Raw genomic sequence first — 23228 nt, 5'->3', positions numbered from 1 at the left:
GATAGCATCAACCCAACTCTGGGTCTGGCCCCCCTGTGTCGCCGCTAGCCCTGCTGGGAGGGTTCCTGTGGCTCCCTCCTGGAGAACTGGCCTTTTTTGGCCCTTGAGTTGTGGCAAGCTTATGGGAAATGGTAAACTATTGCCTCTAGCTACCCTGAAAACTAGGTATGGACGTTTCTCTATGGACTTTTGGAGGTATGGGCAGCTCCACCACTTTTTTGAGATTAACGGCCATTCTATAAGGGACATCTCCTCTCTTACGCCTTTTGAACGCCTCTTTATTGAGGATGAGCCAGTACCACATATGGTGTCCGAACTTTATCAACTGATTGGCTCTGCCACCTCTGCAGCAAAGCCAGCCTATGTCCGGATCTGGGAAAGAGACTTGGGGCTCGAGTTCACTGCAGCCCAGCTGACACACTTATACCAGCTCACTCATTCTAGCTCTATTAAATCTAGAACACAGGAAACAAACTACAACATTTTGTCACAATGGTACCGTGTACCGGCTGACCTTGCCCAAATCTATCCCTTAACCCCTGAGCATTGCTGAAGAGGCTGCAGCCTTCTTGGTACGTTGTTTCATCTGTGGTGGGAATGCCCCATAATACAACCTTTCTGGGACGATATTCAGGCTCAGATAAAGGAGATACTGGGTCTAGATGTTCCTCTCTCCCCGCTTCATTACCTCTTGCACATCCCTTCCCTACCAATCAGCCAATACAGGAAAAGTGCAGTGCCTCATGTTTTAAATGTGGTGCGGCGCTTGATTCCAGTATTCTGGAAGGTAACCCAGATTCCTGACAGAGGGGAGTAGATCCGTAAGGTAAATGAAATCAGGGAAGCAGAGGAATGGATAGCGACTTGCAGAGGTACTCGAGACCACTTCACCAACATTTGGTCATCATGGACAGACTACACCTCTGACCCAGGGCAGTTGTCATCTAGTTTAGATCTGGCCCTACTGGAACTGGTGGAGCCACCCCTTAGACACCAGAACCAATTTAGCCAGACGTGAGCTGGGGCATAACTAGAATATGGGTGAGATGTCTTCCCTTTCCAGGTACTCGTTCTCTTTGGACAGCAGAGGGCTGGGTCTGGTGAGGAAGGGGGTACTCAATGCAAGACTACAGATATGCTCATATTTCTTCTTTTATTTTGTTTTCCTCTCCCTCATTCCTTCTTTTCTCTCTGTTATTTTTGGAACGATACCCTCGTTTTCATGGTTCAAATATTGGGGGCTTCGGCCCTATATGTCATTAACATAGACTGACTTACAGTTCTAGTGCTTTTGCCACCGCAGGGGAGGCCGCCCTTCCGGGGGTTGGCACTGTTATTCTCCGCCAGTGACAATCTTTAGCCCCCAAGTACACAATGAGGTTTATTTTCTATAGCTGGGGAGTGCAAAATCAGGCTCACTTCTGCATAGAAAGCAATGAGCTTTCAGGTTTTATTACCAAAGCTTAATTGAACCAGCTGGGGTTAGAAGCTCATTGGTTTCTATGCAGAAGTGAGCCTGATTTTGCACTCTCCAGCTATAGTAAATAAACCCCATTGCATACCTAAAAGTAGGGTATGCCTGTATAAAGCATTTCTGCAGGAGCTTCTAAAGTAAAAAAGATTTAGTATCTTAATGCATTATATGCATTAAGGAGGAGCTCCAGGCCCTATCAGAAAAAAGCAAAGTCAGCAGCTACAAATAATGTAGCTGCTGACTTTTAATATTAGGACACTTATCTGTCCCTGGATCCAGCGGTGTCTTCACCCCAGCAGGCTTTTTCAATTAGCTCTCAGGTGCTGCCGCCACCATTTTTTGTAAGGCAAACCGTGAGGCCTCGTACACACGATCGAGGAACTCGTCGTAAATGAAACATCATTTTCCTCGACGAGTTCCTTGTTAGGCTTGTCGAGAATCTTGACAAGCTTTCTTTGCTTACACCATGTCAAGACAAAATCTAGTCGTTCTCAAACGCGGTGACGTACAACACATACGACGGCACTATAAAGGGGAAGTTTGATTCCACTGGTGCCACCCTTGGGGCTGCTTTTGCTAATCTCATGTTACTGCGTGTTAAGTAAAAGTTTGGTGAGAGACAATTCATGCTTTTCAGTCTGTTACAGCGTGACAAATGTGCTATCTCCATTACAAACCCTACTTTTACCGAAGGCACGCTGCCATCTCATACTTTATTCTAAGCATACACACGAACATGTTTCTCGTCGTAAACCAGCCCGAAGAGAAAAACTACGAGGAAATTGAGACTCCCGACAAGGAAAAAGAGAACTTGTTCTCCTTTCTCTCGTCGAGTTCCACAACAGTTTTCTCGACGAAAAACATACACACGACCATTTTCCTCTGCAAAAAAGCTCTGCCACCAAGTTTCTTGATGGATTCTGTCGAGGAAAACGGTTGTGTGTATGAGGCCTCAGTGAAGCCTTGCGGCTTCACAGCCGGTTCTCTACTAAGCATGCACGAAAGGCGCTGCACTTTGTGATTGACTCGGTAGCAAGGGGGGTCAAACTTCTGGGTGACTTCAAAGCAGCAAGATCAGCCGAAAGGTGCCAAATGTGGCAGTGGAGGGGTGGAGGAAGCAAACATTTACCTCAAGAGGAGTGAAGTCACTGCCCCATCATGCCCTGGGCAGTGATGTCATATGGGACAGGACCTCTGAATCACGTTACACGGTGATCCCACCCCATCGGAAGAAGAACAGAGGGAGATGACAGCAGAGAAGAGCTGGCAAAACAGCAAGAAGACCCAGCAGAGTCAGAAGACAGCAGACAGAGGGAGAAGAACCGAAGAGGGCTAGAAGACATCAGGGGAGAGCGCAGAAGGCCTTGAGAGGGGAGAAGAACCAGCAGAAGCAGTAAACATCAGCGGAGAGGGGAGAAGAAAACGGAAGCAAAGCCGAAGCTGCTTTAATAAATTACTTTAAAAACCTGTGTACTGCGTTTTATTTTTGACTTTTTTTAGGTGAATGGGTAGGGGCACCCCCTACTCATTCACATAGGGTGAGGGTCCAGGATCTGGGGGCCCCCTTGTTAAAGGAGGCTTTCAGATTCTGATAATCCCCCCTGCTCACAGCCCCCGACAACCAACAGCCAGGGTTGTCGGGAAGCGAACCCTTGTCCTCATCATTAACCACTTTGTTACCGGGCCTATTTTGGCACTTCTCTCCTTCATGTAAAAATCACAATTTTTTTGCTAGAAAATTAATCAGAACCCCCAAACATTATATATATTTTTTTAGCAGACACCCTAGGGAATAAAATGGTGGTCATTGCAACTTTTTTTCTCGCACGGTATTTGCGCAATAATTTTTCAAACGCCTTTTTTTAGGGAAAAAAAACAGTTTCATGAATTAAAAAATAACAAAACAGTAAAGTTAGCCCAATTTTTTTGTATAATGTGAAAGACGATGTTATGCCGAGTAAATAGATACCTAACATGTCACGCTTTAAAATTGCGCACACTCATGGAATGGCGCCAAACTTCGGTACTTAAAAATCTCCATAGGCGACGCTTTAATTTTTGTACAGGTTATTATTTTTGAGTTACAGAGGAGGTCTAGTGCTAGGATTGTTGCACACGCTCTAACACACGCGATGATACCTCACATGTGGGGTTTGAACGGTGTTTACATATGTGGGCGGTACTTGCATGCGCGTTCGCTTCTGCACGCGAGCGACCGGGACAGGGGCGTTTTAAATTTTTTTTTTTTTTTTTTTACTTCATTTTTTTATTTTTACACTTTTTTTGATCACTTTTATTCCTATTACAAGGAATGTACACATCCCTTGTAATAGGAATCACTGTGACAGGTCCTCTTTATGGAGAGATGTGGGGTCAATAAGACCCCACATCTCTCCTACAGGCTTACAAGCATGAAATCGGTGAAAAAAAAAATCACCGATTACATGCCGACAGCCGCGATTGCGGCTTTGTTTACTTCCGGGTACCGGGCGTGACGTCATAACGTCGCGCCCGGTCTTCCGACGGTCATAGAGATGACTGTGACCGTCTGGTCACCAGTCATCTCTATGGTACACCAACGAGCGCCGGCCGATTTGCTCTCCGGGCCGATTTGCTCTGCAGGCATCATTCAGATATCACTGCACAAAGTCGAGGACGTCATTTGACGTCCTACGGGTCTCAAGTGGTTAAAGCACCCACCCCCTCATGTTGAGGGCATGCGGGCTGGTACAGTTCAGGGGGGGTGCTCCCTTGTCCCCACCCACTTTCCTGACCTGCTGGGCTGGGTGTTTGGATAAGAGTCTGGTATGGATTTGGGAGGGACCCCACGTCGTTTTTTTGGCATGGAGGTTCCCATTAAAATCCATACCAGATCGAAGAGCCTGGTATGCTCTTGGAGAGGGAACACATGCCGTTTTTTTTTTTTTATTATTTGACGTGGAGTTTACCCCTAAAGGTTCAAACCAGACTCTCGTACAGCGGCGTATCTTTGCGGCGGCATAACGTATCCGATTTACGTTACGCCTCCGCAACTTAGACGGGCAAGTGCTGTATTCTCAAAGCACTTGCTCCATAAGTTGCGGCGGCGTAGCGTAAATCGGCCGGCGTAAGCCTGCCTAATTAAAATTTGGAACAGGGGGGCGTGTTTTATGTAAATGTTCTGTGACCCGACGTGATTGACTTTTTTCACGAACGGCGCATGCGCAGTCCGTGGAAATCTCCCAGTGTGCATTGCTCTTAATACGCCGCAAGGACGTATTGGTTTTGACATGAACGTAAATTACGTCCAACCCCATTCACGGATGAGTTACGCAAACAACGTAAAATTTTCAAATTTCGTCGCGGAAACGACGGCCATACTTAACATCGGTACGCCGCACTTACGCCACCATATAGCAGGGGTAACTTTACGCCGGGAAAAGCCTAACGTAAACGGCGTATCTGTACTGCATCGGCCGGGCGTACGTTTGTGAATTTGCGTATCTAGCTGATTTACATATTTCAACGCATAAATCAGCGTACACGCCCCTGGCGGCCAGCGTAAATATGCAGTTACGATCCGACTGCGTAAGAGACTTACGCCGGTCGGATCTAATAGAAATCTATGCGTAACTGATTCTAAGAATCTAAGACCGGCCAGACGCAGAGATACGACGGTGTATCTCTTTTGAGAATCTGGCCCAAGGTGCCTGCATTGTCGGGATCAAAGTCGGATCCCGTTCACTAAAGTCGGACTTTAGGTCGCAGGGCAAAGTCGGATCCACAGTCATACGACTGTCGTATCATACCAGTGTGAACCCAGCCTTACTCTATCCATAATGAAAAAAAAAGTTTTGCCTATATTTCTACTTTAATCAGGTTCACTTTACGGGTCATGAGCCCAATGATTGGTGATATCTCTCTTACTCCTTATGATATAAACTAAATGTGAAAACATTGGGCCAAATCCACAAAAGGGATACGACGGCGTAATTGCTGTAACGCCGTCGTATCCCTGTTCCTAACTATGGAACTGATCCACAGAATCAGTTTTCCATAGTTAGGCAGAAGATCCGGCATGTGTAAGTGACTTACACTGCCGGATCTTAGGATGCAGTACCGCATCCGCCGCTGGGGGCATTTTGTGTCGAAATGCCGCCTCGGGTATGCAAATTAGCACTTACGGAGATCCACGAAGCTTTTCAGCTTTGTTTTTTCTCCGTAAGTTTTAGTTTGCATACGCAAAATTAGGGCTGCTTTTACATGGTGTAAAGTTAGTACACCATGTAAAAGCAGACCTTTCTGTCCAGCGACGCGTTTTTTTTTAAATTTTGAATTTTTTTTTTTCCGTCGTATCTTTTTTTTTTTCCGATGCAACTTTATTGACCCGTCGCAATCCACAAAGCTCGGCGTAACGTAATTTCGCGCTATGCACGTCGGGAAAATTACGTCACGAGCATGCGCAGTACGGCCGGGAGAATTTAAGTTACACAGCCCAAAATTTCTAGGTAAGCGCTTTGTGGATCGGGCACTTAGGTAAAAATTTTAAGGCAGTGTAACTTAAATGGAAAAAATTAAGTTAGGCACGATCTTTGTGGATTTGGCCCATTGTTACATAATAATGGGGGAACAAGTAATTTAAAACATGCCCTCCAAATACTCCACCAAACTGTCATCCCTAACCATAGTCTTTTCTTAAAGAACAATACAAAATATATTTTGAACCAGTGCCAAATAAGAAAGCATGGGTGCCTGCCAATGAATGTCTTCTATTTTCAGATTCAAATTAAGTTTATATTATCATATGTTTTTTTTTTCTTCCAAAGAATAAAACTGACAATATCATGAGGAAAAGTTTTTACTGTACTGGAGATTTGAAACACCGTAAAATATGCATTTTTTTTTTATGTTTTTACATATATATATATATATATATATATATATATATAGAGAGAGAGAGAGAGAGAGAGAGAGAGAGAGAGAGAGAGAGAGAGAGAGAGATCTATATATATAAACATAAAAACAATAATAAAAACATATATAGATATATCTATAGATAGATCTATCTATCTATAGATAGATCTATCTATCTATAGATAGATCTATATATATATATATATATATATATATATATATATATATATATATATATATATATATATATATATATATATATATATATATATATATATATATATATATATATATATATATATATATATATATATATATATATGTATATATATATATATATATATAGATCTATCTATAGATAGATAGATCTATCTATAGATATATCTATATATGTTTTTATTATTGTTTTTATGTTTATATTTAGTTCAAGTTCCATTATAATAGGGTAAAGTGGTGCCCTGTCAGATGGTAGCATAAAACAGATATTAATTATTGTACACAGTATATAGGATTAAATGTGTATTGACTGTAAAGAAAATGCCCTTTTGCCCTAAAGCAATTACACAATTGTTGTTTAGCTGGCTCCCCTCCCCTAGGACTGCCTCTCTCCCAATACCTGTATTTAGCCATAGATCATTCACAGTCACACTTCTCCAGCCGTTAACTGGACAAGACAACAATGGACAGCAAAGAGAAGGTACTGTAGTTTTTTTTTTAATATCTTTTTTCTTTTATACATTTTCAAGATTTTAATTTTTTTCATCAATTAGTTAAGGTGTTAAAATACTCTTTTGCAGTCTTCTTTGTACATAAGCATATGTACTTTATACCTTGAGCTAGAAATCTTGCTACCTTCTGAAAGCTTGTATATTTTCTCAGTTTTTGGAATTTGCGCTGTAGTGACTTTTTTGCAGGAATGGTTGCTCTGCTCTGAAGGCTGTGCACAAAGACGTATGCCTTGAGAGTGTAAAAGGAAGATGGTAAATTATCTGTCACTGTGTTGTTTGGCTGCAAACATTTAAACAATTTAAAGGGACTATGTGTTGCTATGTTATTTAGCGATGAGATAACAGTGTATAAAGAGGATCATTGATTTCCAGTTCTCCTTGATAAGATTTACTGAGTTTGTCTAAAGGATTATAAAATACCTTTTTGCACGCATTTTAATAACTTTGGGCACAATAGTTATCAAACCTTAATAAAGAATTACTGCGTAACAATATAGAGCGATCTTGTGGCATTAGTTAGGATAAATAGGGACAATTCTGGGTACAAAAATTTGTAAGGAAGACATAATTAAAAGTTTGCGTAATTTTGTTATTATATTTGTTCCTTGAACCTTATATTGTTAAATGCTGTGCAAACTGTCAAAGCTATATACATTCTTTATAGTAATAATTTTAATAAAAATATTGAATGAGAAAAGTTTGAGTAAAAGCCGGACAATGAGGATATTGTATATTATGTATGTAATGTCAGATTCATACATCTATTTATGTTGAGGTATTAGATATAATTTATTATAGGCGGGCATTTTTTGCCTGGTGCATTATCCTCATTGATAGGATTGGTGGAGAGGTGGTTTTATCAAATAAGATAATAGATAATAGTCAATTCATGCTTATATTACTGTTATTCAGACTCATCTTGGAAGCTGGGGAGATGAGAATATTGCTTATTTATTAAAGAGGAAGTAAACCAGATTTTTTTCCCTGAAAAAAAAAAAAATCAAGAGAAGGGCATAATGAGCTAGTATGCATAGCATACTAGCTCATTATGAATGACTTACCTGAGATCGAAGCCTCCGAAGCGCTCCTCGTTCCCCTCCCCCGCTATCTCTCCTCCGAGTGCCTTCCGGATATCGCCACTCCGGCGCTGTGACTGGCCGGAGCGGCAATGACCTCGCTCCCGCGCATTCGCGCGGGACCAGCATGATCCCGCGCATGCGTGCAGGACTGGCATGATCCCATTCAGAAATCCAGCGCGCTCAGTGCGCCTGCGCCATTGTCTACGGCGCGCATGCACCGTAGACATCGCTGCCTTCTTGTTGGCAAATATCTCCTAAACCGTGTAGGTTTACGAGATATTGCAAACACCTACAGGTAAGCCTTAATCTAGGCTTACTTGTAGGTAAAGGTTGGTTTGGAGGGTTTACAACCACTTTAAGGCAGTGCAATGCAAAATGTTGATGTAGCAATAGGGTTCATTTACTAAAGGTAGGTAGACTGTGCACTGTTGGTTTGGAGGGTTTACAACCACTTTAAGGCAGTGCAATGCAAAATGTTTATGTAGCAATGGGGTTCATTTACTAAAGGTAGGTAGACTGTGCACTGTGCATGTGCAGTTACTCCAGAGCTTAGTATATAAGGTAAAGCTTCACTTTGCAAAGAATATCCTATTATGTGCAAAGGAAATTAAAACAACAGCATTTTTTGCTTACACATGATTGGATAGTGGAAGTCAGCAGAGCTTCACGTCATTTACTAAGCTCTGGAGCAACTGCACTTGCACTTTATTTTCCTTTGCACCTAATAGGGCACAGTCTATTTGCCTTTAGAAAAATTTAACAATGTAACGATGCAAGGAGCAAAGTGCTAAGTGCAAGATACATAGCTCATAACAACTAAAGAGAATCCATCTTTTATTGGTCTAACCTCAGTAAACAGAAATCTGATTGGTTATTATTTTGATGTACTTTTAGTTTAGTGTTGCTAAACCTTATCCAGTCACTTTATTTCCTTAGAAATAAGCAAGCACTGTGACTTTCTGCTCCCTGTGAACCCATGCCACCCTCTTATTTTCAATGCCTAAACCGGAATGCTTATGTAAGCAGTGTATTCGTGTTTTTGGGAGAACTAAAATTGGTGAACTTTCAGATGTAGTTCGATCATGCGTGCTTTTCCAACTGTTTCTGATGTTTATAGTCAGCTTTAGTTAGATTTTTCATATGTTCGCCCCTGAGGATTAAACAGTTCATGAAAACAACCCCACTGTGAATGCTAATTGATGTGATTGTTGGGGTAATTAGTAAAGCAATAACAAGATTCCAAAGACAATTGCTATGTTATCCCATCCATACTAGTCCTGTGCAGTGTGGGGGTTTTGGATACAAAGTGTGAGATAATTGTATGGTTCTCATACAATTAAATTGAAAGGATAAACAAAAAACTTCTCAATTGTATTAATTTATTTTTATTATTTTATACTGTCACTGTAACACACCCTGCCCTGAAAATGACTGCAACAAAATTAGAGCAATAACAGATAAACTTTGGTTTGTGCAGTGCTAGTAACTGTGTAAAAGGTTCTCCTTGCTTTGTAGGTTATGCAGCTTGTTCATCCCTCCAGGTCATATCTAATTCTTTTGGTCAGGTTACATTACTGGATCATAGGTGACCCTATCGTGCAAAACAAGCAAGCAGTGACAACTCATATGTTAGTATGGAAACTTTTAGTTTTAGAAATATTTCAGTTTAAGAAACTTTACAACAACATCCCTATTCATTATATATATCTATATATATATATATATATATATATATATATATATATATATATATATATATATATATATATAATGTATATATACAGTGGAACCTTGGATTATGAGCATAATCCGTTCCAGGAGAATGCTCATAATCCAAAGCACTCTCATATTAAAGCGAGTTTCTCATAAAAGTCCATAGAAGTCCCATAGAAGTTCCATAGAAGTCAATGGAAAACGAAAATAATTTGTTCCGCGTTGACTTTTACGGCATGCAATACCGCATGTGGCCACAGGTGGGGGGCGCCAGAGAGCCTCGGAAATACTTGAAAAGGCTCGGGAACAGCTCGGCTGAACACTGAAAATCTTGGAAAGGCTCGGTAAGGGAGTATTTCCGAGTTTTTCATAGTATTTCCCGAATGGCTCCGCTCGGCTCCGGCACCTCTAACCAAGTGCGGTACTGCACACCGCTATGGCTTGAATCCTGCTCATTTTGCGAGACAAGGAGTCAGGATTTAAAAAAAACTTTAACCTCCCTGGCGGTATGATTCTTTCTGGTTTAAGGTGCTGAAAGCGGTACAATTATTTTGCATGGAAATTTGGCGTTTTATATTTTAGGCCTGCAATTCTTAGGAATAACTCACTTAAATCTGTCCAAACAAGAGTCTAGTAGACATCCCGGGTATGATAAAGTTTGAAACACAAAATCATAAATTATAATATAATAAATAAGTATAAAAAATTATAACAAATAATATTATAATTACAAAAAAAAAATATTCAATAATGTAATCAAATCAAAAACACTGAAATTTGCTCAGTTGCAGAATTGTCGCTGTCGTTACTTTTATTGTTTGATGAGGAATTTCCCCACAAATCGCTATCGCACAATTCTGCAAGTGATTCTAATTTATTATCGCTGTTTTCTAGCTGCTCTAAAACCACTTTTGACATAAAGGGACAGTTTTTGGTTGCTATGGACAATCTACAGTTTGCAGGCAGAAAGAACAGTTTTTATTACATGCAGGACACTGGGCAGACCACTAGGGACAAAGGGTGTGTGTAATTGTTTGATACAGTACTGTAATCTGTAAGATCACAGTACTGTATGTATGTAGTGTGTTTCACTTTTTGAATTTGGCGCCGAACTCCATCCCCGTGCGTCGCAACGTCGCAGGGAACTGAGCTCGGCACTCGGCACTGTGAATCGAGCGAGGAGACACAGCAGGGACACATCGCAGGATCCAGGGACCCAAGGTAAGTAACTTCTCCCTGTATCCTGCGATCCAGAGTCTGGCTCGGGGTTACCGCTTTTGGTATGTAAAATTCACCCTGAGCCAGACTCCGGAATAACGCTAAGGGGGTTAATGTTACTCGCAATCCGAGGTTTCACTGTATATATAAAAATATGTAGTTGTACACTGAGCTTTCTGAAACCCACGCACAATGCAGATAGAACTGTTTTTCGTTAAAAAACAATACAATCGACTAACATGGAGAGGCTATTACACAGTATGGTTAACTGTCTTAGTCTATGTGGCACAACTCTGCAAGACAGAGATATTTCCCCACGTTTCATCCCTATAATGACCCTGCAAGTAAAGAAGAATACATGTTAATGTGCCAGAAATGTACTCACCTCCTACGTTCGGTTGCTAGCTGACAGCACACAATAGTTTTGTGAACCCAGTGGTGTCAGCCCTACCCAGTGCATTTTGCTAAACTACTCAACCACTCCCAATGTCAAACTGCGACAACATAAAATTCAATCATTCTGTAGTCCAAGATAACAACTAGGAGGGCTAAATATACTCTTTAAAATAAAACAGGAAGTGTTCAGAGGTCACAGGACAGATCTGCATTCAAAGAGATATAGCAAAAATGCTTCCTGTGGTATATTTAGCAGACCAAAAGGAAGCAAATGTGGGTATTCATTATTTGTATGTACTTTAGAGGAGAAGTACAGCCAAAGCTCGTTTGGCTGTACTTCTCTGGTGGATCACAGGAGTGCCGTTCGTTCTGCAAAACGGTGACCTGTTTTCAGCCGACAGCAAGCTAAAGCCCGCTGTTGGCTGACATCATAGAGCCAGTCCTGACTGGGGAAAGATCGCAACCATATGGCCATGATCCACCCAGAAGAATGGAACGGCACCTGCTCAGCCTCTCAGCGAGCCACTGAGAGCCTGAGCTAGCCACTCCCACCCCCTCCACAGCCCAGGGCTCCAGAGAGCGAGGGTGGAAAGAGCGACAGCGGTGACTGACAGTCACGTCTCTCTGCTCTGAGCAGCAGGGAGAACTGAGCAATCAGCGGCGTTTGATCAATCAGTTCTCACCCTTAGAGACGGTGGGGGATGAATGCATCATCAGATCCATGCTACATCCACCTAGGCAAGTATGATTTAAAAAAACATACAGAAAAGGCTCAATTTCATAGCAAAAGTATTGCCTTGTGCATTTTACATCTGTTAGGCCCCGTACACACGTCCGAGAAACTCGACGAGCAAAACACATCGTTTTGCTCGTCGAGTTCCTTGTGAAGCCGCCGAGGATCTTGGTGAGCCAAGTTTCCCAGTTGACTAACGAGGAAACGAGATCCTCGTCAGTTTCCTCGGCCGAAAGTGTACACACGGCCGGGTTTCTCGGCAAAATACAGCTCCGATCGAGTTTCTGGCTGAATTCTGCCGAGAAACTCGGTCGTGTGTACGGGGCCTAAAATGTACCTGTTTATTTTATGGGTTGGTTTACTAAAGGAATAGAGAATTTTCAATTTGAAATGTGAATGTTTCCTTAGCTTAGTAAATAAGGTGAATATGCATTCACTACATCCAATCATAAGCAGGTACGCGTTCTGCCTTTTTAATCTGCCTTGCACATAATTGGGTAATTCAAGTCAACACTCTCAATTCCTTTAGTAAATCACCTCCTAAGTGCCCCAAGCCTTTACAATGTGATTGCTATGGGTCCGCTGATAGGCTGGTTACATCCAATCCTGTATGGTGCTTGTAAGCAAATATCCAGTGGTATATTTACCAGACCGAAAGTGAGCAAATAAGAGATGTTCAATTTAAGGGATTTGAAAAAAACAAATGACCCAACGGGGGAGATTTACTGAAACCGGAGAGTGCAAAAATCTGGAGAAACCAATCAGCTTCCAGGTTTTATTGTCAAAGCTTAATTGAACAAGCTGAAGTTAGAAGCTGATTGGTTACCATTCACAGCTGCACCAGATTCTGAGTGCTCCAGTTTTAGTAATTCTCCCCCAAAGAGTCTGCCATTTTTTTTTTTGTAACCTATAGATCAATTATTGTTACCAGGATGACCAGGATTACCAGGACTGACTCGCTACCTCTACTGGCAAGCTATTCCAGGCATCAACTATTGGGATAAAATAATACTTTCTATGGTTAATTCTAAACTGTCCTCCTGCTATTTTGGGTGCATGTCCCAGTGTGGTCAGCTCTGCTGAACTATAAAGCACCTTATGTTATAGAGATAAGAAGAAGGGGGGGGTTCTATAGTCCAGCAGTGGAAAACTGGGCTGACAACATTGCTTGGCATTTCAGTCCACTTATTACAGGAAATTAGGAGCAAAGTGAATTACTGGCAGGATCAATGGTTATTTTTCTGGTTATTTTTCTATACTTGCAGCAATTTAAAGGCACACACTACTAGTAAGGGCTCTTTCACACGGGCGGCTGCCTGCCAGTTTTTTAGGCGGACCTGAACGGGCGCTCCTTGCTCCTCTATGGAGCCACGGATGTCAGCGGTGTCAAGCCCGCTGACATCCGACCCGCTCAGATCCGCCAAAGTGTGACGGAGGAAAAACCTACTTTTCCATCCATCTGGCGGAACGGATCAGGTGAACACGGACAGACGGTCCGTGTTCATCCGATCCCCCCATAGGGGAGAGCGGAGAAAAGACAGGGCGGTCCCTGCACAGCGCTCCTTGCTCCTCTATGGAGCCGCGGATGTCAGCAGTGACATGCCCGCTGACATCCGACCCGCTCCGATCCGCCAAAGTGTGACAGAGGAAAAACCTACTTTTCCATCCGTCTGGCGGAACGGATCAGGTGAACACGGACAGACGGTCCGTGTTCATCCGATCCCCCCATAGGGGAGAGCGGAGAAAAGACAGGGCGGTCCCTGCACAGTGTGCGGGGTCTGCCCTGTCATCCGCCGGCTCAGCGGGGATCAACGGAGCGATCCCCGCTGAGCAAGCGGAGGTTCACGGGCGTATCATTACTGATCCGGCCCGTGTGAAAGGGGCCTAAATGTGCATGTAGTCAAGGTGTAGTTTCTATTTAAAATGTTGCCCAGGCATACAATTGAAAACCTAAGTGCTGGTTCACACTACAGCGACTTGGTATCCGACTCCCACAGAGCTGATTATTCTGTGATTGGCCACAGCCAAAGTCGCCTGTCCTGGAAGCAACTTTAAGTCGCGTTGTAAGTTGCTCCAAGTCGCGCTGAAGTCGCCTTGCAAAGTCGCGCTGTAAGTCAGGTTGCCCCTGTGTGAACCGGCACTAACTCTAGTCAAATTTTTTTATTTTGTTTTGCATGTTGGAACCCCTCCCATGTTTTAGCACTTCCTATGTCTTTATTTGGGGGATTTCTCTTTACAGACCAAAAAAAGTGAACTTTTAACTGCTTTCCATGCTTTTATATCCCGATGACACCCTCACTCCAATTGTATTGGTGTCGCAAGGACGGGATTATAGCTCCTTGTTTGGAGCTTGGCTTTTACATATTGGATGATGGTCACTGTTCCTATGACTATGGGAACAAGTGGCGATCTATAGACAACCCCGGCTAGTTTATCTCAGGGTTAATAGCAAAAGGAAAACAGATGCTGTTTTCCCCAAGAGAAGCTGGCACCAGAATGTTTTTTGCACTCCCTCTCTATACTTTATGTCCATAAACATGCAAGTTCAGGTGATTAATAGGCCTGTTTACAGAAAGCTGTCATATCCAGCCACTGCGGGGATATCTATGACTTGCTTAAAGCTAACCTGTCATGAAAGCATTATGTAGGCTGCTACTGGGGGACATTCTTCTACAAAATGCTAGGAGCTAGATTTACGTAGCTCTTACGTCGGCGTATCTATAGATACGCCGCGTAAGTAGAAAGATGTGCCGTCGTATCTATGCATGCCATTCTGGTAGCTAGATACGCCTGAATTCTAGCTTCCTCCGACCGACGTAAGTGTTAGTACGCCGTAGTATCTAGGGTGCATATTTACGCTGGCCGCTAGGGGCGCTTCCGTAGATTTACGCGTAGAATATGTAAATGACCTAGATACGCAGATTCACGAACGTACTTGCGCCCGCTACGCCGTTTACGTAAGGCTTACGTTCGACGTAACGTTACCCCTGCTATATGAGGCGCAGCCAATGTTAAAGTATGGACGTCGGAACAGCCGTCAAATTTTACGTCTTTTACGTAAGTGGTACATGAATGGGGATGTGCGTAGGTTACGTTCACATCGAAAGCATTGAGCCGACGTATCTTAGGGAGTATATGCGACGTGACTCTGAGCATGCGCGCGCATGTGAGGATCGTTAGTGAAAAAATGTACATGGGATGACGGCTACTTTGTATACAACACGCCCACTACCTTACACATTTGAATTAGGCTGGCTTACGCCTGCCTATTTACCCTACACCGGCACAACGTACGGCGCCAGATCTTTGTGAATAATGGTCTGGGCACCCTATTTTACGTCGGCGTAGCGCATATGAGATGCGCTACGCCGGCCAAACTATGCGCTGAGCTACATGAATCTAGCTCCAGGTGCCTGCCTGTTAGGCTTCATTCTTATGGCCATAAAAAGTTTAATGCTGTATTACACATGTTGTCGAGGAGAAAATTTCCTGTGTAATGATACGTAAAATACTTGCGTATAGATGCGTTTAAATGCCTAAAGACATGTATGGGTACACAATGATAATTCGTTTTTCCCCTTTGTTTATACTTAACCTCCCGGCCCTTTAAGAGGTTAGTGATGCCGGGAGGCGGAGCACGGCTTAAGTTCATGTTATTGGCTGTCGTGACGGTCACGTGGTCTGAAAACTCCCGATCGCAATGAGCATTAGGGAGCTTTTGGTTAGTCACCAATAAATGTGCTGGGAGCGCGCACGCTCTCAGCACAAGTGCATAGGCAGCGGTAATTAATGCAAATATGCATATTTGCATACAGCCGGCTCCAATTTACATGCTTACAAACGCATATACGTGCGCTTTTATGTGGAAGCATGTAAATCACATGTTCTAAGATGCAGATTTTTCTATTCTTTGTTACCGATCTGAATACAGTGCATGTTTACGCACCTGTGTAAGTGGCTCAATTGAAAACAATGCAGATCTGTAATTAATAACACATTGTAAATGTGCATTTTTTTTTTTTTTTTTTTTTACGGCTGTGTGAATGAAGCCTTATACTGGTCCTCTGGCTTCAAAAACCTGCAATAAATATGCATAAGTTGGTCCTTAAATTTGTCCTGCAATAACAAAACTAGTTATTAATAGCACAATGCGTTCAGTTGATTGAATCCGATCACAGCATATTTAATTAAAATCAGTGTTCAGAGTTGCTGTTTTGAGGATTTGTAGTAAAAGCTCACTATACAAACACACTTACTAGATGCCACGTTATCACAGTAACCTCTGCTCTGTACATCTGTTAGAGACTTTGAAACACATTCACATTTACAATGAATAAGCACTATTTCTGAACGTCAGACTTACAAGTTGGCAGCTTTGTTACTTTATAACCTGGCACTGTAGTAGGTATTATTACTACAGAATGATAGCAAAGGTGCAAGAGATATAAAATCATTCTTTTCTTAAAGCTGACCTTTACCCTAAATTAAAGCTGGCCTGGTCATAGATGGATCCAAATTTAGCCGGTTCAGCAGGTACTAGCTGAAATTCAATCTATGTAATACCGCTCCTGCTTGATAATGATCAACTTCTGTCAACCAGGTTTGCTAGAAAAAAGGTTCTTGATCAGTGGCTGCAGCCACCAATAAGTGTATCTGAGAGTGTAAAGTTCTGCTGTCAGTATAAAAGTGGGGGGGATTCCTCCATCCACCTTGCTTGTGTGAATGGAAAAATCTGTTTGGCTTGTTGAAGGAAAACTATTATTATTATTACCATATATACTCGAGTTTAAGCCGACCCGAATATAAGCGAGGCACCTAATTTTACCACAAAATACTGGGAAAACTTATTGACTCGAGTATAAGCGTGGGATGTTCATCTGCATATCTCACTGTGCCTCACTTTGCCTCACTGTGCCCATGCCTCACTGTGCCCATTTCTCACTGTGTCCATTTCTCACTGTGTCCATGCCTCACTGTGCCCATTTCTCACTGTGTCCGTGCCTCACTGTGTCCATGCCTCACTGTTCCCATGCCTCACTGTGTCCAGAAATGGGGCTACATGTGTGCCAAGTTTTGGGTACAGGGAACCTACAAACGGCTGGTACTGGTTCCCCAAAATCACCAGAGAAATTACTGTTTAACATGGGAGTCTATGGAAGGGCTGCCCGGCTTTGAAAAATCGGTGCTCCCCGGCCGTAGGTCTTCTGGACAACAAACTTTGCACACTTGTAGAGGAAGGGGCTACATGTGTGGCAGGTTTGGGATCCAGGGGACCTACGGCCGGCCGGTACCGGGTCCCCAAAATCACCAGAGAAATTACTGTTTAACATGGGAGTCTATGGAAGGGCTGCCCAGGTTTGAAAAATCGATGCTCCCCGGTCGTAGGTCCCCTGGACAACAAACTTTGCACACTTGTAGAGGAAAAGTGGGGCTACATGTGTGTCAGGTTTGGGATCCAGGGGACCGGGTCCCTAAAATGTGGGAGATCAGGCGCTAAAAGGTGACTTGAGTATAAGCCGAGGGGGGCATTTTTAGCACAAAAAAATGTGCTGAAAAACTCGGCTTATACTTGAGTATATACGGTATACAGGATTTATATAGCGCCAACAGTTTGCGCAGCGCTTAACAAAATAAAGGCAGACATTACAGTTACATTACAATTTGGTACAAGAGGAATCAGAGGGCCCTGCTCAGTAGAGCTTACAATCTAAAATGGGAGGGTCAATTGATACAAAGGGTAATAGCTGTGGGGGATGAGCTGATGGAGGAAGTAAAACAGTGTTAGTTAGAAGCAGGATAGGCTTCTTTAAAGAGAAAGGTTTTCAGGGATTGTCTAAATATGGATAGATTAGGGGACAGTCGGACAGATTGGGGTAGAGAGTTCCAAAGGATGGGAGAAGCTCTGGAGAAATCCTGGAGGTGAGCATGGGAGGAGGTGACAAGGGAGCTAGAGGGCAGGAGGTCTTGGGAGGACCGAAGAAAGCAGCTAGGTTGGTATTTTGGGACCAGGTTAGTGATGTAGCTGGGGGGCCGAGTTGTGGATGACTTTGTAAATTATTGTTAATACTTTGAATTGTATTCGTTGGGTGAGTGGAAGCCAGTGGAGGGATCGGCAGAGAGGGGTGGAGGACACTGAGTGGTTGGTAAGGTGGATGAGTCTTGCAGTGGCATTCGTGATGGACTGAAGGGGGGATAGTCTATGTAAAGGTAAAGGAAACACATGGCAGAAACTCAATGCATGTAGGCATCTAGACGTGGTGAAGACTACTTGCTGAAGTGTTCAAACTAAGCGTCAGAATGGGGAAGAAAGGGGATTTAACTGACTTTGAACGTAGCACGGCTGTTGGTGCTAGACGAGCTGATCTGAGTATTTAAAAAACTGCTGATGTATTGGGAAATTTTACGCACAACCATCTCTAGATTTTACAGAGAATGGTCCAAAAAAGAGAAAATATCCAGTGAGCGGCAGTTGTGTGAACGAAAATGAGGCAGACTGGTTCGAGATGATAGAAAGTCAACAGTGACTTAAATAACCACTCATTACAACCAATGTATGCAGAATACCATCTCTGATTGCACAACACATCAAAATCCTTGACGCAGATGGGCTACAGCAGCAGAAGACCACAGCGGGTGCCACTCCTGTGTCAGATAAGAACAGGAAACTAAGACTACAATTATCACCCAAAAATGGATAATAGAAAATTGGTCTGATAAGTAAAAACGTTGCTTGGTTTGATGAGTCTCAATTTCAGCTGCGACATTCAGATGGTAGGGTCAGAATTTGGCATGAAGGCATGGGTCCATCCTGCCTTGTGTCAACCATTCATGCTGGTGTGATGTGTGGGGGATATTTTCTTGGCATACTCTGGGCCCCTTAGTACAACTGAGCATCGTTTAAACGCCACGGCGTACCGAGTATTGCTGCGACCATGTCCATCCCTTTATGCCTACAGCGTACCTATCTTCTGATGGCTACTTCCAGCAGGATAATGTACCATGTCACAAAGCTCAAATCATCTCACCACTGGTTTCTTGAACAGGACAATGAGGTCACTGTGCTCCAATGGCCGCCAGAGTTACCAGATCTCAACCAATAGAGCACCTTTGGAATGTGGTGGAATGGGAGATTCTTATCATGGATGTGCAGCCAACAAATCTGCAGTAACTGTGTGATGCCATCATGTCAATATGGACAAAAATCTCTGAGGAATGTTTCCATCACATTGTTGAATCTATGCCATAAAGAATTAAGACAGTTCTGAAGGCAAAAGGTGGTCCAACCCGGTACTGGCAAGGTGTACCTAATAAAGTGACCGGCGAGCGTGTGTGCCAAGGACTTTAGGTATAGGCAGGTGCAGGTCTCTCCAGCACATTTATACGCATTGTGGAAGGCTTATAATCTTTCAGTCTTTGCGCAAGCACGGGAAATCTCCTGCACGTGCACAGGTGTGCCAAAGGGCTCTGCTAGGAGCTGAAGGCAGGGTAATGCCCTTTAGGACAATTGCGCACGCACAATAATGGCGTCAGAAAGGGCACTGAAGTTCCTCTTTAACCACTTACCCCCCGGACCATATTGCTGCCCAAAGACCAGAGTACTTTTTGCGATTCGGGACTGCGTCGCTTTAACAGACAATTGCGCGGTCGTGCGACGTGGCTCCCAAACAAAATTGGCGTCCTTTTTTTCCCACAAATAGAGCTTTCTTTTGGTGGTATTTGATCACCTCTGCGTTTTTTATTTTTTGCGCTATAAACAAAAATAGAACGACAATTTTGAAAAAAATTAATATTTTTTACTTTTTGCTGTAATAAATATCCCCCAAAAATATATAAAAAAACATTTTTTTTCCTCAGTTTAGGCCGATACGTATTCTTCTACATATTTTTCGTAAAAAAAAATCGCAATAAGCGTTTATTGATTGGTTTGCGCAAAAGTTATAGCGTTTACAAAATAGGGGGTATTTTTATGACATTTTTATTAATATTTTTTTTACTAGTAATGGCGGCGATCAGCGATTTTTTTTTCGGTATTGCGACATTATGGCGGACACTTTGGACATTTTTGACACATTTTTGGGACCATTGGCATTTTTATAGCGATCAGTGCTATAAAAATGCATTAGATTACTATAAAAATGCCACTGGCAGTGAAGGGGTTAACACTAGGGGGCGGGGAAGGGGTTAAGTATGCCTGGGTGTGTTCTTACTGTGGGGGGGGGTGGCCTTACTAGGGGAAACACTGATCTTCTGTTCATACATTGTATGAACAGAAAATCAGCATTTCCCCTGCTGACAGGAACAAGAGCTGTGTGTTTACACACACAGCTCCCGTTCCCCGCTCTGTACCGAGCGATCGCGTGTGCCCGGCGGCGATCGCGCCCGCCGGGCACACGCACGGGAGTCGGGGGCGAGCGGGGGGCGCGCGCGCGCGCCTCCGGCGGCGCGCGTGCGCCCCTAGTGGCGGAAAAAATGCAGGACGTCATATTACGTGGTCTCGCCTAGGAGAGCCACCTTGTGGACGTATTATGACGGTGCGGCGACGGCAAGTGGTTAAGAAATGCTTCACTCACTAACAAATCTTCACATGTTGGACACACAGTCCATGCAGCGTTTATTTACCAGAAATCTGTGCTAAGAAAATATTTAGCTTTGGTGACCTTTCTTTTTGAAAATGCTAGTTGCTTGGCATGGGTTTTATTTGATCGGAAAATAGATCTTAAAGTTAAGTAATCTTTTTGAATGATCTTTTCTTATTTGCTGATTTTTAGCCTGGTAAAGGATAAGTTCTTCTTCGGGAACATGTTACAAGTTCCAACTGTTTTTAGGGTGGAACATGTTTCTGCTCCCCGATCCTCACACTTCCTGTAACAGAGGACCGGGGATCTTCTCCCTGTACCCGCTGTCAATATTTGAACAGATCATGGCCATGAAGGGCTCCACCCACACGGCCGCATATTTCTTTCTGTGGCCTTTGTGGCTGTCGGCTTGTAGTTGTCAATGAACTACCGGGGCAGTGTTGAGCACTCTTGTATTTCATCGATTCTTCCTGCCTTTGTGAAACTGCCTACCCGTACAATGTACGGGCAGACAGTTCACACTGACAGTCTGTTGGAGTCCTGCATGGCACCTGCGATCTACTGATCGCAGGTGCAATGCTTTTCAAGCTCATTAAAAAAAATAGGAAATGCAAAAAAAAATTTTAAGTGAACTTATCCTTTAACCACTTGCTGACTGGCTCACGCCGATATACGTTGGCAAAGTGGCACAGGTTCACAAAGCAACATACCTGTACGCCGCTGTGTCATCAGCGGCTAGCGGGCACACGCCCACCGCCGGCACTGCGTTTAGCGGGAGCATTCCCGCGAGTCCTGCAGACTCGATGTCTACCTGTGGCCCGCGATCATGGCACAGAGAGGCAGAATGAGGAGATGCCTATGTAAGCAAGGTATTTCCCTGTTCTACCTAGCAACATGACAGGGATCTACTGCTCCCAGTGATCAGGACTCGGGAGCAGTAATCCCTGTCATGTTCTAGTGAGCCCATCCCACCTACAGTTAGAACACAGTGAGGGGGACACAGTTAACCCCTTGATCGCCCCCTGGTGTTTAACCCCTTTCCTGCCAGTGACAGTTACACAGCAATCAGTGCATTTTTATAGCACTGATTGCTGTATAAATGCCAATGGTCCCAAAATAGTGTCAAACGTGTCTGACCTGTCCCCCTCAATGTCGCAGTCACGATTAAAATCGCAGATCACCCCATTACTAAAAAAATTTAAATGTATAATAAAAATGCCTTAAATCTATCCCATATTTTGCAGAAGCAATAACTTTTGCTTAAATCAATCAATATATGCTTATTGCGATTTTTTTATGTAGAAGAATATATATTGGCCTAAACTGAGGGATATTTTGGGGATATTTATTATAGCAAAAAGGAAAAAATATTACTTTTTTTTCAAAATTGTCGCTCTTTTTTGTATATAGCGCAAAAAATTCCCGCGATCGGTCCCCGGAGCGGAAGAACGGGGAGAACTGTGTGTAAACACAGCTTCCCCGTTCTTCACTGTGGTGCCGTCATCGATCGTGTGTTCCCTTTTATAGGGAAACACAATCAATGATGTCACACCTACAGCCACAACCCCCTACAGTTAGAAACACAAATGAGGTCACACTTAACCCCTTCAGCGCCCCCTTGTGGTTAACTCCCAAACTGCAATTGTCATTTTCACAGTAAACAATGCATTTTTATGGCATTTTTTGCTGTGAAAATGACAATGGTCCCAAAAATGTGTCAAAATTGTCTGCCATAATGTCGCAGTCACGAAAAAAATCGCTGATCGCCGCCATTAGTAGTAAAAAATTTTTTTTATAAAAATGCAATAAAACTATCCCCTATTTTGTAAACGCTATAAATTTATAAACCAATCGATAAACACTTATTGCGATTTTCTTTAACAAAAATAGGTAGAAGAATACGTATCGGCCTAAACTGAGGGGAAAAAAATTATATATATAAAATTATATATATTTTTTGGGGATATTTATTACAGCAAAAAGTTAAAAATTCTGCATTTTTTTCAAAATTGTCGCTCTATTTTTGTTTATAGCGCAAAAAAATAAAAATAGCAGAGGTGATCAAATACCACCAAAATAAAGCTTTATTTATGGGGAAAAAAGGCCAATTTTGTTTGGGTACAGCGTTGCACGACCGTGCAATTGTCAGTTAAAGCGATGCAGTGCCCTATCGCAAAAGGGGGTAAACCGAGAAGGGGTAAATCCTTCCGGGGCTGAAATGTTTTGTTATATCTGTTCCATTACTGCAAAAAAAAAATATCAATATCTCCAGTAATCTGATAACTTGCATGGTTACCTGCTCTCTCTCGCTTTGTGGACTATAGAACATCTTCTCCCTATGTTATGGAGATAAGGAAAGGGTGATATTTTGTAGATCTAAAGCACGTCCTGTCCAGGGGTGACACACACTGCTCCTGT

The 23228-nt window shown here is 42.9% G+C and overlaps 1 protein-coding gene across 1 annotated transcript in view; it reads left to right on the top strand.

Moving 5' to 3' along the window:
- The first annotated feature begins 6963 nt into the window (after positions 1 to 6963).
- Positions 6964 to 23228, top strand: part of SLC2A2 (solute carrier family 2 member 2) — a 78760-nt gene continuing 62495 nt past the window's right edge. The window contains exon 1 of the mRNA XM_040349339.1: positions 6964 to 7064. Within this exon, the coding sequence (XP_040205273.1) occupies positions 7047 to 7064 (18 nt within the window). The 5' untranslated portion in view covers positions 6964 to 7046. The remainder of the gene's footprint in view (positions 7065 to 23228) is intronic.

Source organism: Rana temporaria, chromosome 4, assembly GCF_905171775.1.
Source record: "Rana temporaria chromosome 4, aRanTem1.1, whole genome shotgun sequence".
Taxonomy (NCBI): domain Eukaryota; kingdom Metazoa; phylum Chordata; class Amphibia; order Anura; family Ranidae; genus Rana; species Rana temporaria.
This window is presented reverse-complemented; position numbering and strand designations above follow the sequence as displayed.